Consider the following 17,001-nt stretch of genomic DNA (forward strand, 5'->3'; position numbering starts at 1 on the left):
AAGGATGGTTATGCAGAATTGACAAGTTTTAGATATGCTGCTTGCTGAAAAGGGTGGAGTATGGGAGTTTATTAACTTTTCCAACTGTGCTTTTATTGATAAATCAGATGAGTTAGAAAAGATCTCCACCACTAACCAAGATTCATCTCTCAAGCCCATATACCCCCACCAAATTGGGACTGGGATTTCCTGGGTATAGGATCCTGGTTTGGAGGACTGGGAAAGAAGTTAATGTAATTTGTCATTATTATTGCTGTATTTTTAGTTCCTCCATTGTTTTGTGTTTAGGATGTCAGTATGTAATTTCTTTTTGCAAGAAAGCTTTGATCAAGACAATTGTAATTGCTGTCCTTACTTCTCCTGTCCCTTCTGGACTACTTCTGGATGAAGTTCCTTCAGAAGTCAAGGAATTATAACTAATGCAGATAAAGCCTCATTGAATTATGTCAAAGGATTGGAGCTATGGCAGTCAGAATATGTGTAGAAAATTAGAAGTTTATGCTCCAGATGATTGATTTCTAATACTTGATCAGATGAATTGTACTGAAAAGTACAAAATGGAAAGATTGTGAGGTTAACTAGGGTTAAAGGGCCTTCTTGCCTTTTTTCAATCCCCATAGTTCTTGCAATGCCGAATGTTGGTAGGGACCCCAAGGACAGGCCATCATCTCATTCTCCCTATTCGAAGAAGGTGATAGCTTCGTTACCAGCATTGAGGAGTTCTGATGATGGTATCAGGGGAAGCAGAAGAAGCATCAGTCTACATCCGTGTACAATACTGGGAGCAGGGATGTTCTGGTGGCTGCCAAAAATCTCCCTAGATGGTCCCGTGGTAAGGAGAGCTTATCACAGAAAGCCTAGGATCCTCATCTTTCTCTAAGGGTCCAGGTGTCTACCACTGATATGCTTCTTGGTTTTGAAGGAGATTTGTCACCTCTTCTGCCTCCTAGTATGTGTTGGAATCTGCCATCTTTGAGGGAGGAGTTGGATAAAAAGATCCAGCAGGCCTTGGAAAAGGCTCTGGGGAGAATTGGCGCTTCAGCATTGAAGGGACCAGCTCCGCCTGCCTTCAAGCCACTACTTGAGTCCCTTCAGCTGCTCGGTAGCCAGGCATCGATGCAGGTTCTGGGGCCAATGCTGGTTCCTGAAGGAGAATTGAGATCAATGCCCGATAACCCGCTGGTGATCTTCTGCTCATTTGGAGGGGACTTCCTGGGGTCCTGAAGTTCCCTGGGATCCGTGCTAAAATAGCCAAGTACACCTCTCTCTGAAGCCTTGACTGCGGATTGGATGCTATGTGTCTTCACCACCAGCCTAGGCAAGCTCATACCAGAGTCTTTATTGGCAACCAGTGGAGATTACTCAGCACTGGTGAGATGTGATCAAGTAGACATCTACCACTGCTTAACCTTGTGGCAGCATGTTGGATCAGTCATAATGCAAGACACAAATTTAAATAGACTTATCAACAGATTACTAGTAGTCTAGTTGTCCTGTCACCAATGTTTGTAAAGCAGTTCTCAACATTTCTTCTGACAGGAGGGCTTTCAGTTGTTTAAGCATATTTAGTTTATAAAATGACACCTTCATCAGATGTCTTTTATAAGACTTTAGTGTTAGCCCTGAAACTAAACTAATCCCTAGGTTGCAAACCTTATTTTGAGCAAGTAACACCCCAGAGTTAATAGATATTTGCATTACTTTGTAGATGAAGGATGAAACCAGAACTGAAATGCTGGATATCCTCTAGTTTGAGGAGCCCCCTAAGGAGATCATGGCAGTCCCAGTCCACAAAATCCTTCAGGAGGTGCAGATGAGGATGTGGGAGAAACTCCCTCTCAGTGGCTCCCATTAACAGGAAGGAGGTCACAGTATATCTCATCCAGAAAGCTCCCAGATTCAAAAGGAGGCAGCTACTACTGTGGTGGTCAAATCTACTCTCAAGAAGACCAAGAGGCCAAGTACAATAAAATTTTTAAATGAGTACAATAAACTTACAGAAAAACAGTTGACTTGCTTCTTATACACTTGCTTCTTATATACTTGCTTCTTATATACTTAACCTTTTTTCTTCAAAAAGGTGACTGGTTATACTTTGTCTATCTCAAGGATACTTACACCCACATAGAGATATTACCTCGTTGCAGGAAATATCTCAAATTTGTTGTGAGGAACCACCATCTCTAGTATTGTGTACTGCCCTTTGGCCTAGCGTCAGCCCTGCATTTTTTCACCAAATGCCTTGCCGTGGTGGCAGTGCACTTAGTCAAGCTGGGGGTGCATGTGTATCCCTATCTGGACAATTGGCTAGTAAAGAGCAAATTGCAGGTGAGTGATACAGAAACAATGAACAAGACCATTCAGGTGTTGGAGTTACTAGGGTTCATTGTCAACTACCCAAGTCCCACTTGAACCCATCATCTTATTTTGAGTTTTTCGAAGCTCTGCTAGACATGACTCAGGCAAAAGCCTTCCTTCTAAATCAGAGGTTTATCACCTTGATATCTGCAGTGGGAAGGATCCAGATGAATCAGACATCAGCATGGGACATGTTGAGGATGTTGGGCCTTATGGTATCCACTGTATGTCACTCCCTTGGCATATCTTCACAGGAAAATTACATGGTGATTTTCCTCCATGTTTAACCGCAATGTTTAAACCATATTGTCCTTTCCAAACACTATGGTTATCTGGTCAGTCTTTGTTAGAGTTGCCTGTGGTGCAGGCAGCCCATTTAAAATAGACAAGAAATTGAGCTTTATTTATAATAGGGCCAAGTTGTAGAACAGTTTACCTGAGGAATTAAGATCTTTGCAAGATCTAAAAGTATTTTGGATGATGCTTAAGAAATTCAATTTTCACGAAGCTTGACATTCTGTTTATATTGAATTGAGATATCTTGTTTAAAGAATATGGAGATTATTTTAATACTTGGATATTTTTGATGAATTTATAATGTTGTTGTTTGGTTTTGCTGTTATCTTTCATGATTGTTTTATGTCAGTGATATAATCTTAACATGATTTTATTATTATAAATGGTCTATAAATATTTTAAACTAAAAAAAAAGAATATGAATAAAACCCAATGGACTGTCAGATCTCAGCGGATGTTGGCCATTCAAGATCTAAAGGAAAGCAACCATGTCACAGCTACTCATGGACTCCTTATCATGGTGGTGGGACAATTTCAATCTGATCAGGAGCATGTCCTTCCAAATTTCTCCAGTCAAAATTGTCTTCACCATGGATGTGTTCAATCTGTGATGAGGAGCATATGTAGGTGACCTCTGCACCCAGGGTCTTTAGTCTGCTCAGGAAAAGCTTCATCAGATAAACCACTTAGAGCTAAGGGTGATCTGGTATGTGTTGATGGATTTCAGAGATTGTTTGGCTAACAATGTAGTCCTGGTTCAAAAAGTCAACCAGGTGGTGATATATTACCTCAACAAGCGGGGAGGCATAGGATTTTGCCTTCTATGTCTGGAGACTGTCCAGCTGTGGAACTGATTCATTTCTTAGGGGATGGTTCTCAGGACCATATAGTTGGCAGATGGTGGACAGATTGAGTTGGATCCTGGAATCACACAAATAATTCCTGGACTGGGGGGTAGCAACCCATATTTTCCATCAGTAGGGCACCTCTGCAGTGGATCTGTTATATCTTCTCTAAACAGGAAGATTCTGCTCTTCTTTTCCATACAGTGGGGCAAACTAGCTTCAGATGTCTTTGCCCTACACTGGGGCAAAGGGCTTCTGTATATGTATTCTCTAATACTGTTAGTGTTGAAAACACTTTTGAAACTCTAGAAGACCAGGAGACCATGATTACCATAGCTCCCTTTTGGCCAAGACAAATCTAGTTCCTGCACCTCAGGGAGATGTCCATCTGGGTACCAATTAGGCTTAGGATTTTTCCAGACCTCATCACTCAGGATCAGGGCAGGTTGCACCATCCCAATGTCAGGACTCTGATTCTCACTGCCTAGTTGTTGTGAGTTTGACTTTGCAACCCCTTGATCTATCTGACAATGTATCTCGGGTTCTGTTAGCTTCAAGAAAGAATTCCACTAGAAAGTCATATGGACTTAAATGGAGGAGTGAGTAGAAGGCCTTTCATACTTTCATCTGCTCCACACAAAAACTAGTTGAGTACCTTCTACATTTGTCAGCGTGTGGTCTCAAAACCAACTCAGGAAAAGTTCACCTTAGTGCAGTTGGCACATCACCAGCATGTAGAAGGTAGACCCATCTCTGTACAGGCTTTGGTTGTCGGGTTTATATGGGTCCTGCTTCATTTGAAGCCTCCCATCAGGCCTCCAGCTATATTTTGGGACCTCACTGTGGTTTTGTCCCAGCTGATGAAAACTCTTTTTCTGAGCCACTGTGCTTCTCTGTGATCTGAAGTGTCTGACCTGGAAGGTTGTATTTTTAGAGGTGATTGCTTCAGTGTGCAGGGTCAGTGATCAGTAGACTGTAGTAATTTATCAACTTTATACAAGGTTTTTTCATGATAGGAAGTTCTATATACCCATCCTTTGCCTAACGTGGTGTTGGAATTCCATCTTAATCAGTTTATTGTCCTTCCAGCATTTTTCCAGGTCACATGATCATCAAGGAAACACTGCACAATTTGTACTGAAAAAGAGTCTTGGCCTTCTACCTAGAACAGACTGAAGTACATAGAAAGACCACCCAGCTTTTTGTTTCATTTGACACCAATAAACTGAGGATTGTCATTGCCAAACATACTTTATCAGATTGGTTAGCAGATTGCATTTCCTTCTGTTGTACCCAAGCGGGCCTGAATCTGGTGTGCCATGTCAAGGCTTAGTCTGTCCTAGCCATGGCAGCATCAGTGGCTCACCTACGATTGGTCCCATAGAGAAGATGTGCAGATCTGTAACATGGAATTCACACATTCACATTTCATTACTCTTTGGACAGGAATGGCTCACGCAACAGGTTTGTTCCGTCTGTCCCTAAGGCCTGTGGTTTTTTTCCAGGCTGCCCCTCATAGATAAGATAAAATGCAAAAAAGGATTGTGCCAGCAAAAATACTGTTATGCCTGTTGGCATTTGTTTTTCCCTTTTTTCGTTCGGGGCAGTCTGTAGCTAGGGATCCTCACTTGTGAAGACTATCATCCTGCTTGTCCTCAAAGAAAGCAGAGTTGCTTTCTCTAACGATAGCATGATGTCAGTCCTCTCAAAACCTGTCCACCTCCCCTTGAAGTTGACATCAATTATATATGCTAAGGTACAAGACTGAAGGGAAACCCGCATGGAAACACAGTATGTTGGCTTGCTCAGTGAGGCACAGTCAGTTCTAGAAATTTTGACAAAAAAGTTCCATGCCAGGCTCCATCAGATGATGTCAGCTACTTGTGAGGAATGACATCCTGCTGTCCTCAGAGAACACATTACAGGTAAGCAACTCTGCTTTCTGATTTATTGTAAAAAAATAAAATAAAATAAAGTGAAAGCAAAGATATCTTCTTTTTGTATGTGCATTTTTATCTGTCTGGTATATTAAAATATTTTCATAAGTTTGTGTTAGTCACTATTGACTTTTAGTTTAAAAAAGAAATAGTTTGACATTTTGAAGTTTTTTGTTTTTTTTAAATTTCACTTTCTCCGTGGACAAGCCAGACAAAATCCAGCCACACAAGTGGATGATGTCATCAGGTGGCACTGACATGAAACATGTACTCTTTTTAAGTCTGAGCATGTGCAGGTGTTCCCACACAGCTCCTACCATGTGAGCCACCTCAGTTTTTTTCTTCTGTCGAAGCAAAAGAACATGTTGCGCCCTCCTTAACTGCTGCTGTTTGTTTTTACCTCATATGGTTTGTTTTCCTAGTGTTCATTACTTGTTCTTTTGTTTGAGCCTCAGGAAAAAAAATGTTCTTCAATTTATTTATGATAGGAAAAAGTTCCAGGAAATTTAAGAGGGAAAAAACCTCTTAAATTATGTATTAATTGTAAGCATGTCAAGTCTGGATTTTCATGAAATCTGTCTTTGTTGCCACAGACCTATACATGACGTGGACAATTGCTCTGTGTATGGGGGGATTTCTCCTTGAGTACTCTTGCAAAAAGAGCTTAAGGTTGCAATAAATATCAATAGTCATCTTCAAACAGGGAAAGGAAATCCTCAGTTAGACTAGTATCTAGAAAAAGGTCTGAGTCTTTGAATTGCTGAGATCGTGATTCTCCGAGTTCCGTGGTGGAACAAAAGGCATTGAAGAGAAGTTCTCCATCAATGTCGAAGAGAATCTATTCCAAAATACTATTGGTGCAAAGATCACTGGTGGTACATTTCCACTGCCAATGTGTCAGCACCAAAAACATAGAATTGCCAAAGATATCAATGCTAAAAATCCTCGAGACATTGATGCTGTTCATACCGTCTGCCTCAGTAGAGGCAACCTTTGCTGTCCACCAATTTTATTCCCAGAATTGGACATTAATTCTGTGGCACATCATCAGTCTTGATCAGAATGATACCCTTTTGTTCAGAAAATGTGGATGGACTGTGTCCACAATTACTTGAAATCTTTTCCAACTAATCCTCTTTTATAAATAATGAAGCCTGTTTTGGAAAACATTTGTGTCTAAACTACAGACTTGGTCTTCAATTCCTCCTTATCAGAAGCCTTTAAACAACAAAGATGAGCTATCTCATTGCATGTCACTATCCTAAGGATAAACTATCTTCTAAAGAGACCTCAGTACTAATTTCAGATTCTGAAGATCAATGACTTTAATCATTTGAACTGCAATTTTTTCTATCTGTGGAACATTCTATAGAGTTTCTATCTGATAGATCTCAAGAACCAGCAAAAAGTGCTACCCCACTGCATGACATATCTTCCTTAATTATCAAGAAAAAATTGCAACTTCCATACCATTTGATCTGGAGAAAGAAAACTCTTCCAATTAAGATTTTCCTAGGGTACACACCACACATTCAAGAATGGCTGCTTTAACTTCCACATAGGTGGCTCCTCTGTCTGGATTGGTAGCCTGACTGCTGCCTATCTGGACACTCTGCTAGCCAGGCGGTTTGTTTAAAGTTCACTAGGAAATGATCTAGGTTTTCTCCTGGACCTATCTTAGATATCAAGGTGGGGGGTACACTGGGCTGTAACAGCTTTCAGGTCTTCAGTAATCTGTATCAAAGAAGCCTCTTGTTTGTTCAGGTGCTCTTGCTACTGGGCACACTGGGCCTGTTCAACAGTTTGTAGCTGCTGCTGACCCTCTATGAGGGCCTAGAAGTATTCCATGCTGATTTAGTACGTGCTGTGGAACAGCCTTGGCTACACGGCTCCCAAAAGATCACTGCTTTGTTCAAGAACACCAAAAAATAAAAAACCCCTACCTCTGCTTTTTTGGGGGGAAAATGGAAAAGAGAAACCAAGTCTGTCCAGTCTGACTCACTCTGTCCCTCTCTGGCAGGACAGAGCAAGCCCCCTTGGTTCTCTGTACTTATTTTCAGAGCTACCATTGCAGCCAGGTCCTCCACATTTTTTTTAAAGCATGGGTCTCTGATCTGTGCTGGCACGTAGACCAGAAATCTCCCACCATTATCACCATGTGTGATCCCATCCAAGCAGCCCTTGGTTTACAGAGGGTACCAGAGGATAGAAGGAATCTGGACGCTGGCCTTTTCTCACACAATACTTTATTATTTACAAAAACAAAATCAGCAGCTTCTCTGAGTTATGGCATCCGAAGATATACATTCTTAGCACAGAATCTGTTTATTCCTCCAAAGGGCCTCCTGGGGAGGAGGAGAAGCATGTTTTCTACAAATGAATTCTGACTGAAGATCCTGGCACCAGAATTCCTAAGGAGAAAATATAACACAGCATATCTGGTGTATTTATTTTATTTATTTATTTATTTATTATTTTTATTATACCGAGTTTCATGATAGGAATCACATCAACCCGGTTTACAATTAACAATGTGAGTAAAGGCAGAGAGTAACAAAGTAAAGAACATTTCCCAATACAAGAACAAATATAGTATGAAACTTAACAAATATTATAACAATATTTTGGATGTGAGAAAGTTACAAAAAACATGGAAAATTTAGTTTATTCATTTCTCTTGATATGCCATCTTTCTTCATTACACCAAAGCAGTTCTCAGAATAAAATTAAGTGTCATCTTAGGACATGTAGTGAACTGGTAGGAGAGATATAGCAATTTCACATATATGGAGGGAGAAAAAGATTTATATAGCTATATACCATCAATATCTATAGCTGTGAGTGGAATTGTATGAGCATAAAACTCTTCCCTCCTCCACTTCACCCCTGAGTTAAAATGTGCGCTCAGCTTATGCAAAAAGCTGAACTTACCTTTTAACTTAAGTTTGTGTGCTTTATTTCTTGATGCATTAGCATAACATTTAATTACTGCATTAGGAGTTAACATTTTTTTTACTGCACAGTTTTTTAAAAAAAACTGTGCGGTGAATTTCAGTTTTACTACACACCATTTTACTTCAGACCCTTATTCTCTGCAGCATCCTCCTTTCCCATGCTTAATCAGAAGGCTGTAATAATTTAAATGGCCACAATAGTATTGCTGGCTATTGGCCAAGCATTTAGACCCCTGCAAAGCCTGCCCAACAGACTACATAAGCTCCTGTGTTTCTTCTAGGACTTGCAGATAATTACAGAACATGCAGCCTGCCACAAATCTAGCTGCTAATCTATTCCATCACAGGCTGTGAGACAGTTCAGATATGTGAATGCCTGTGTTACTACTAGGACTTATTACATTTCATATTAATTTATTTGTCATACATTCTGGCAGCCCCAACATCCATTGTTGAATTAGGCAACTTCAGTGCTATCCTTGTTTAAATATATGTTGCTAGTTCATGCTTTCTACTCTGTATACTTTCAGGAACTAAGGATGCTCAGTTCTTATCCCATGCCCTTTTAAACTCTGTTACAGTTATAGCTGCCACCACACACCCCAGGAAGGCATTCCACACTTCCACCATCCTTTCCATGAATAAATATTTCTTGACACTTCTCTGTTTTGATTGGAAAATAAAATTGGTATGAATAGGATAAGCGATGGATGTATTCTTTGGAAACTTCCAGAAACTTGTGACCTGGATTGGCCATGGTTTGTGACAGGATACTGGGCTCAATGTGCTTTGTTCTGACTTGGCATGACCTATCTTACGTTTTTATGGAATGGTTTGTATGAATAATATAGGTGTTTCAGTAGGTTAAATGCCTTTTTCAAAGCCAAGCAGCTTTGGCACTTTTAAGACACATCTTTTGTATATGAATATTCAGGCAACCTTTAATAATAAGGGAGGGTTGTAAAAAAGTTTTGAGTAAGAGAGAATTAAGGTAGAATTAAGGCTTTTTACTACTGGGTTTCTTGTTTTTCCACAGCATAAAATCACTCCTATTGAAAATTATAAGAGCTTCATAACTACAGCAGTGCTCTAACCTAGTCTTATTCTGCTTCAAGCAGAAATAAATGAAGACTTCCAGAAGTGATTTAAAGTTCCGTGTGCATTTTAGTTCAGTTGGTTTTTGTAGGCAGTTCTGAGGTGAAATGAAGGGTATTAATGGAGAGTCTGTGGTGCTTGCTTCTCTTGCTTGCCCAAAGCATCATTTTCATATCATTCTAAATATAATTTTTTGACAAATAGCTCATGAGCATTTGCTTTTACAACAGTTGATGATCAGCATTTTTCTGATATTTACCCTCCAGTGGCAAAAATTGGGGGGGGGAATTCAAACCCCTAATTTGAAATCCTAAATATCCTTTTTCTCCGAGGACAAGCAGAATAGTAGTCCTCCCACATGGGTGACTTCATCAGATGGAGCCCCAATGCAGAAATCTTATGTCAGAGTTTCTAGAACTATGACTGGGCAACCTGAGGCATGCCCAGCTTGCCCTATTCCACACGTCCACGCGGGGTCCCTCTTCAGTCTCTTCTGCAGAACTGTAAGCCTCACGGTCTGATTGAGCTCAATTTGGCTGTTTCTGGCCTAGTGGAAAACTTTTTTCATTGCGGTTTTTCGCAATTTTCTGTATTTTCCATCGCTGGGCGCCTATCTGTGCTTCCCTGTAATATCCTAGTCAAGAGTTTTCGGCATTTCTGATAAGTTTTCTTTTGCAGTTGAATTCCCCCACGGCAGCAGTGCCCCGGTGCCTGCCAGCCATCGATAGCCACCGCCTTCGTTTCGTGTCTGCAGCCCCTTTTTCTTTCATTCTGTTTTGGCCACGTCCGGTTTTCATCGATGTCCCTGGTACCCAAGGATCATGTCCATTATGGATTCTCACAAGATGTGTGTCCTTTGTCTTGGGGCATCGCATGATGTCCAAAGCTGTTGCTTGTGTGCCCAAATGTGGCCCCAAAGGGATGTCAGATTCGACTCGACAAGACGTCTAGGAAGACCAAGCCATCTGCATCAGTGGACCTTGGATCAGCACCAGTGGACACCACGCCATCGACATCAGCAGGATCATCTGTTCCGTTGATGGATAGGGGCATGGGAGACCGACTGTTGTCGATCAGTCTCAGCACAGGGAAAGACTGGGCCAAGCATCAGCACCAGCTTCTGTCAATGCACAGTCCTAAGCGCAGGGATGCACCGGCTTTTGCAGTGATGCCCTCGAAGCGACCCCACTGTGAGGAGGGCCCATCTCCTGTTGATGCCGGGGGTCTGCAACTGTCTCCACCAGTCCTGGAGCCAGTCGCCAAGCCACCTCGTGGTGGGTCCGAAGATGATTTAGCCACCCCTCTTCCTCCTAGTCTGTGTTGGCATCAGCAGTGTTTGAGGAGCTGGAGTGTCGAGTCCAGCTAGCAGTAGATCAAGCACTGCAGGGCATCAGACATGTGGCATCGAAGGCACTGGAGCCGGTGCTACCCATCATCCTACCACTACCAGAGAAGCTCAAAGTGCTCATTGATGCATACCGACCCAACTTGTCCCGGTTCCTGGGACGGCACCAAGGCCTCCCCCTACCGATATGGTGGTCATTGCCAGTTCTTCCGAGGAGGAAGCTCCACCGAGTTTGGCAGAGACGCCGATGCCTGTAGTCCCTCATCCAGTTCTACCGGTGCCTACAACTCCGAACGAAGGTCTTTCACCTAGGGCCCCATCCCTGGTAGCATACAGAGAGGATGAGGGTCTCTATGACCCCTTGTGGGGATGATTCATTGGAGTCCTTCGAGGATTCTGATGGTCTCCTGTCAGACCCTACTCCTCCAGATGAGCGGAGGAAGTCCCTGCCTGAGGACTTGACCTTCACAGGGTTGTGAAAGTGAAGGCAGAGACCTTTCGCTTTCAACTCTTAACAGAGGAGGATGCCAGGTATAAAATGCTTGAGATCCTCCAGTTTTTGGAGTCTTCTAAGGAGATCGTGGCGGTCCCGTACACGAGATCCATAAGGACTTGCTGCTGAGGCTATGGAAACACCCCTTAAGAACATAACATGCCATACTGGGTCAGACCAAGGGTCCATCAAGCCCAGCATTCTGTTTCCAACAGTGGCCAATCCAGGCCATAAGAACCTGGCAAGTACCCAAAAACTAAGTCTATTCCATGTTACCGTTGCTAGTAACAGCAGTGGCTATTTTCCAAGTCAACCCAATTAATAGCAGGTAATAGACTTCTCCTCCAAGAACTTATCCAATCCCTTTTTAAACACAGCTATACTAACTGCACTAACCACATCCTCTGGCAACAAATTCCAGAGTTTAATTGTGCGTTGAGTAAAAAAGAACTTTCTCCAATTAGTTTTAAATGTGCCACTTGCTAACTTCATGGAGTGCCCCCTAGTCTTTCTATTATCCGAAAGAGTAAATAACCGATTCACATCTACCTGTTCTAGACCTCATGATTTTAAACACCTCTATCATATCCCCCCTCAGCCGTCTCTTCTCCAAGCTGAAACGTCCTAACCTCTTTAGTTTTTCCTCATAGGGGAGCTGTTCCATTCCCCTTATCATTTTGGTAGCCCTTCTCTGTACCTTCTCCATCATAATTATATCTTTTTTGAGATGCGGCAACCAGAATTGTACACAGTATTCAAGGTGCGGTCTCACCATGGAGCGATACAGAGGCATTATGACATTTTCCGTTTTATTCACCATTCCCTTTCTAATAATTCCCAACATTCTGTTTGCTTTTTTAACTGCCGCAGCACACTGAACCGACGATTTCAATGTGTTATCCACTATGACGCCTAGATCTCTTTCTTGGGTTGTAGCACCTAATATGGAACCTAACATTGTGTAACTATAGCATGGGTTATTTTTCCCTATATGCATCACTTTGCACTTATCCACATTAAATTTCATCTGCCATTTTGATGCCCAATTTTCCAGTCTCACAAGGTCTTCCTGCAATTTATCACAATCTGCTTGTGATTTAACTACTCTGAACAATTTTGTATCTGCAGATTTGATTCTCACTCGTCGTATTTCTTTCCAGATCATTTATAAATATATTGAAAAGTAAGGGTCCCAATACAGATCCCTGAGGCACTCCACTGCCCACTCCCTTCGACTGAGAAAATTGTCCATTTAATCCTACTGTTTCCTGTCTTTTAGCCAGTTTGCAATCCACGAAAGGACATTGCCACCTATCCCTTCACAGTGCCTTCCATTTACAAGATGGCGGTTTGGGTCTTCCTCATCCTGAAGGCTGCCGGATTCAATAAGTCTCAGCTGGCTTAAGAGTTGGTGGTGGTTGAATCCACCCTCGAGGGCCCAGTGCTCTTGGACCCCCCCAGGGAAGGACCACAGAGTGATAGATCCTCTTGGGAGGAAGGTGTTTCAAGGTGCCATGCTTATTGCCCGCATTGCTGCCTGCCAGCTGTACATGAGTCAGTACTTGAGGGATATCTGGAAGCAGGTGCAGGTGGTAGCTGAGCAGCTGCCTCAACAGCAGCAAGACACCTTCATGTCGCTGTGCCTAAAGGTCTGGATTGCGGAAAACATGAGGTCCATGCAACCTACAATGTTTTTGAAAAGGCATCGAGACTCTCTACAGCAGGAATAGTCGCCCACAGAATGGCATGGCTGTGGGCCTCGGATCTCCAACCAGATATTCAGGAATGATTTGTTGACGTGACAAGTACTGGAGCGAATCTCTTCAGAGATAGGGTGAGGGATGCTATGGCCCAACTACAGGACCACCATAGACCCTCCAACAACACTCTGCCTCATGAGAGGCTTCTAAAAAAACTAAAAAATCATGGGATATGAGGCAACATCCTTTTGTGGATTACAAACTGGTTAAAAGGCAGGAAACAGAGAGTAGGATTAAATTGTCAATTTTCTCAGTGGAAAAGGGTAAACAGTGGAGTGCCTCAGGGATCTGTACTTGGACCGGTGCTTTTCAATATATTTATAAATGATCTGGAAAGGAATACGACGAGCGAGGTTATCAAATTTGCAGACGATACAAAATTATTCAAAGTAGTTAAATCACAAGCGGATTGTGATACATTACAGGAGGACCTTGCAAGACTGGAAGATTGGGCATCCAAATGTCAGATGAAATTTAATGTGGACAAGTGCATGGTGTTGCATATAGGGAAAAATAACCCTTGCTGTAGTTACACGATGTTAGGTTCCATATTAGGAGCTACCACCCAGGAAGAAGATCTAGGCATCATAGTGGATAATACTTTAAAATCGTCGGCTCAGTGTGCTGCAGCAGTCAAAAAAGCAAACAATGTTAGGAATTATTAGGAAGGGAATGGTTAATAAAACAGAAAATGTCATAATACCTCTATCGCTCCATGGTGAGACTGCACCTTGAATACTGTGTACAATTCTGGTTGCTGCATCTCAAAAAAGATATAGCTGCGATGGAGAAGATACAGAGAAGGGCAACCAAAATAATAAAGGGAATGGAACAGCTCCTCTATGAGGAAAGGCTGAAGAGGTTAGGGCTGTTCAGCTTGGAGAAGAGACGGCTGAGGGGGAATATGATAGAGGTCTTTAAGAACATGAGAGGTTTTGAACGAGTAGATGTGAATCAGTTATTTACAATTTCGGATAATAGAAGGACCAGGGGGCATTCCATGAAGTTAGCAAGTAGCACATTTAAGACTAATCGGAGAAAATTCTTTCACTCAATGCACAGTTAAGCTCTGGAATTTGTTGCCAGAGGATGTGGGTAGTGCACTTAGTGTAACTGGGTTCAAAAAAGATTTTGATAAGTTCTTGGAGAAGTCCATTAACTGCTATTAATCAAGTTTAAGTAGGTAATAGCCACTGCTGTTAATTGCACCAATAGCAGGGGATCTTATTGGCATTTGGGTACTTGCCAGGTTCTTGTGGCCTGATTTGATCTCTTTTGGAAACAGGATGCTGGGCTTGATGGACCCTTGGTCTGACCTAGCATGGCAATTTCTTATGTTCTTATGAAGACTTGGTTGTTTAGCCAGGTATTTAATGTTTTGGGATCTGTCCTCTCCCTTGCATCTTGTTTTGATTTCTGATGCTTCTGTTGCTAGTGATTTTCCAGTTTAAGTAATAGAGTTCTCTTATAATTGTTAGTATAGGTATGCTATTACCTCTCTTATGTGATATTTCACAGTCTGGAATCTTAGTTATCTGTAGCTTTAATAGGGTCTCCTCTGTATTTTGGTCTGTTATATTTTACTGTAATCAGATTTGAAGATTTTTTTTATTTTAATTTTGTATTATGCTTTTTATTTTATTAGTAGGATTTTGTATTTTTGTATCCTTATGATTTTTTTTACTTTTGTCTTTATTTGATTTGTTTTGTTTTGGGGTCTTAGCTGTAATTATTGTGGTACTGATTTTTATATGCCGATTTGAATTTTATGACTAGTTATCTTTTAAGTTGTGCTATTTTTGTATTTTTTAATACTTTATTAACTTATTGATTGGTTTTGTATCCTATTGATAGTGTCCAAAGCAACCAAAAATTAAAAATAACATGCTAAAGTAAGTAATAAGTATTTTAAATACAGAAGATTATTAAATACTGGTTATGATATTACAGATGGCATGCACAGTGTATGAATCAGATTATAATTTCTAACCTTTCCAAATGTGCGCACAAGAAAGCAGAAGAATAGAAGTGAAATAGTAAAAATATTGAATAATAAATCTTTTATTTGATACAGGTTGAGAATTTAGTGCCTTGTCTACGTTTTGTAGGCTGTGAGATACACAATATTTTCAATTGGATTGTAAACAATTTTTATGTTTTGATTTTGTTTTTTTAGTTTGTTTAGAGCCCTCATGGAATTATGACCAGAATCTACTGTCTCTATTTTTCAGGATGTGCTTGAAGAAAGAATCTCCCTGGAAGTTCAACTGGAACAGCTTCGGCCATTCTCTCACCTCTAAGCCAACTGCCATTACTGTGAACATATTAATTTTATATAGGAGCCAAGAAGGACTCCTAGTCCTTTCAACCTAAAAACGCACACTATTCAGCATTAATTTTTGTGACTGTTATGTCCAGTACATCTGCCACTTTAGTTAATTCTTAATTGCAAAGGGAAGGGTCTGGATAGCCATTCATGGTATGGAATGTTATGTTAGCACTTTTTTTTTAAATTGAGAATCCTAATCTTTAGGTTCCTTGCTTGCGTTCAAGCTTGCCCATTTTCAGTGGCCAAAATGAAACTGGAATTGATTTAAATATATAAGAATCCTATGATAATTTTGACATCACATAATTTTTCTTGTGGGAAAATTGCCAGCCTATAAGACATTAAAATGTTATATCAAAACCTGCCTTTTTAAGTGCAGCATTATCTTTATTTAAAAATACACATGATTATCATGGTGAGCCAAAATGAAACTTTCTCTTTGTTTTTGCTCAGTTTAGTAGCTTTCTTTTGGACAGAATATTTGTTTTCACAGTTAGGCAGTCTTATACACTTCCAAGATACCTGCTGTTCTGCAATAAACAAGATTTTTCAGGGTGCCACAGAATATATGGTCTTAGTCATATTAACTAAACCTTGAAATCCTGCTTCATATATATATCATGTTCTTTGTACAATTCATGGCCACAGATTGCATATCATCTTTACTTCCTTTAAGATCCAGCATTAGAAGCATGCCTATGTATCAAGGTACAGCAGTGATTTAAATCCTGCAAACCTGCCTACAAAATCCCATCTGTGAAAAGAATAGGGTTTTGATCCCAGTCTCCCAATTGCACTTTTATTTCCTGAGCACTTTCTGTATCTGCATGCTTCTTGGCTTTCCTTCGCAATTCACACCCACTCATCTTTACTCATTTTAGGCATATATCTGTCAGTACCTCTTTGAACTTCATTTTTGGAAAAAAAAAAATTCAATGAACAAGTTTTATTTTGAGATATCAGGGTTACCTTCCATTATTTTGTTTTCAGGCCTTATTCTTCTGTCATATAGACAGGCTTCACTATTAACAAAGAGCTCCCCAGAGTGTATCCTGCTATTCAGGTTGATGTACTGTATTAGGGTTTGTTGTATATTGTATGATACATACCTTTTGATCTCATATGTAAATTTGCATAATTGCTGACTAACAGCAGATATTCTATTTAATGGCTTATTCTGGCTGTGGGATCATAGATGTTAAATTGCATGGATGTATCTCAGCAGAATCAGAAATAGCAATTGTGTGATTTTTACACCAATAAAACAGCACAATATTTCAATTTCTTGTTCTTTGTCCTACAAAATGTAAGTAATATTTAATTCATGGGGATCAATTCATCCATCAGAAGTTTAGGCCTTCACTAGCCAAATAGTGACTGAATATCTGGTGGTCCTGAAAGGGATGTTCAACTGCTATTTATGCTGTTTGAAGCACTACAAAAATGTATTCAGAAGGGCCTGGAAAAAAAGATTCAAAGAGTGCAGAAGTCAATTGCAAAACTCTGTTCCACTTGCAGTCCCACTCTGTTATTTAGCTAAGTTATTTACTTAGAACTTTCTTCTAGAAAAAAACAAACTCCAAGACAT

The 17,001-nt window shown here is 40.6% G+C and overlaps 1 protein-coding gene across 1 annotated transcript in view; it reads left to right on the top strand.

The window, feature by feature from the left end:
• Nucleotides 1-16,694, top strand: part of REPS1 (RALBP1 associated Eps domain containing 1) — a 566,482-nt gene extending 549,788 nt beyond the window's left edge. Inside the window, 1 exon segment of the mRNA XM_029596463.1 lies at nt 15,316-16,694. Within this exon segment, the coding sequence (XP_029452323.1) occupies nt 15,316-15,384 (69 nt within the window). The 3' untranslated portion in view covers nt 15,385-16,694.
• Nucleotides 16,695-17,001: the final 307 nt, after the last annotated feature.

Source organism: Rhinatrema bivittatum, chromosome 3 (assembly GCF_901001135.1).
Source record: "Rhinatrema bivittatum chromosome 3, aRhiBiv1.1, whole genome shotgun sequence".
Taxonomy (NCBI): domain Eukaryota; kingdom Metazoa; phylum Chordata; class Amphibia; order Gymnophiona; family Rhinatrematidae; genus Rhinatrema; species Rhinatrema bivittatum.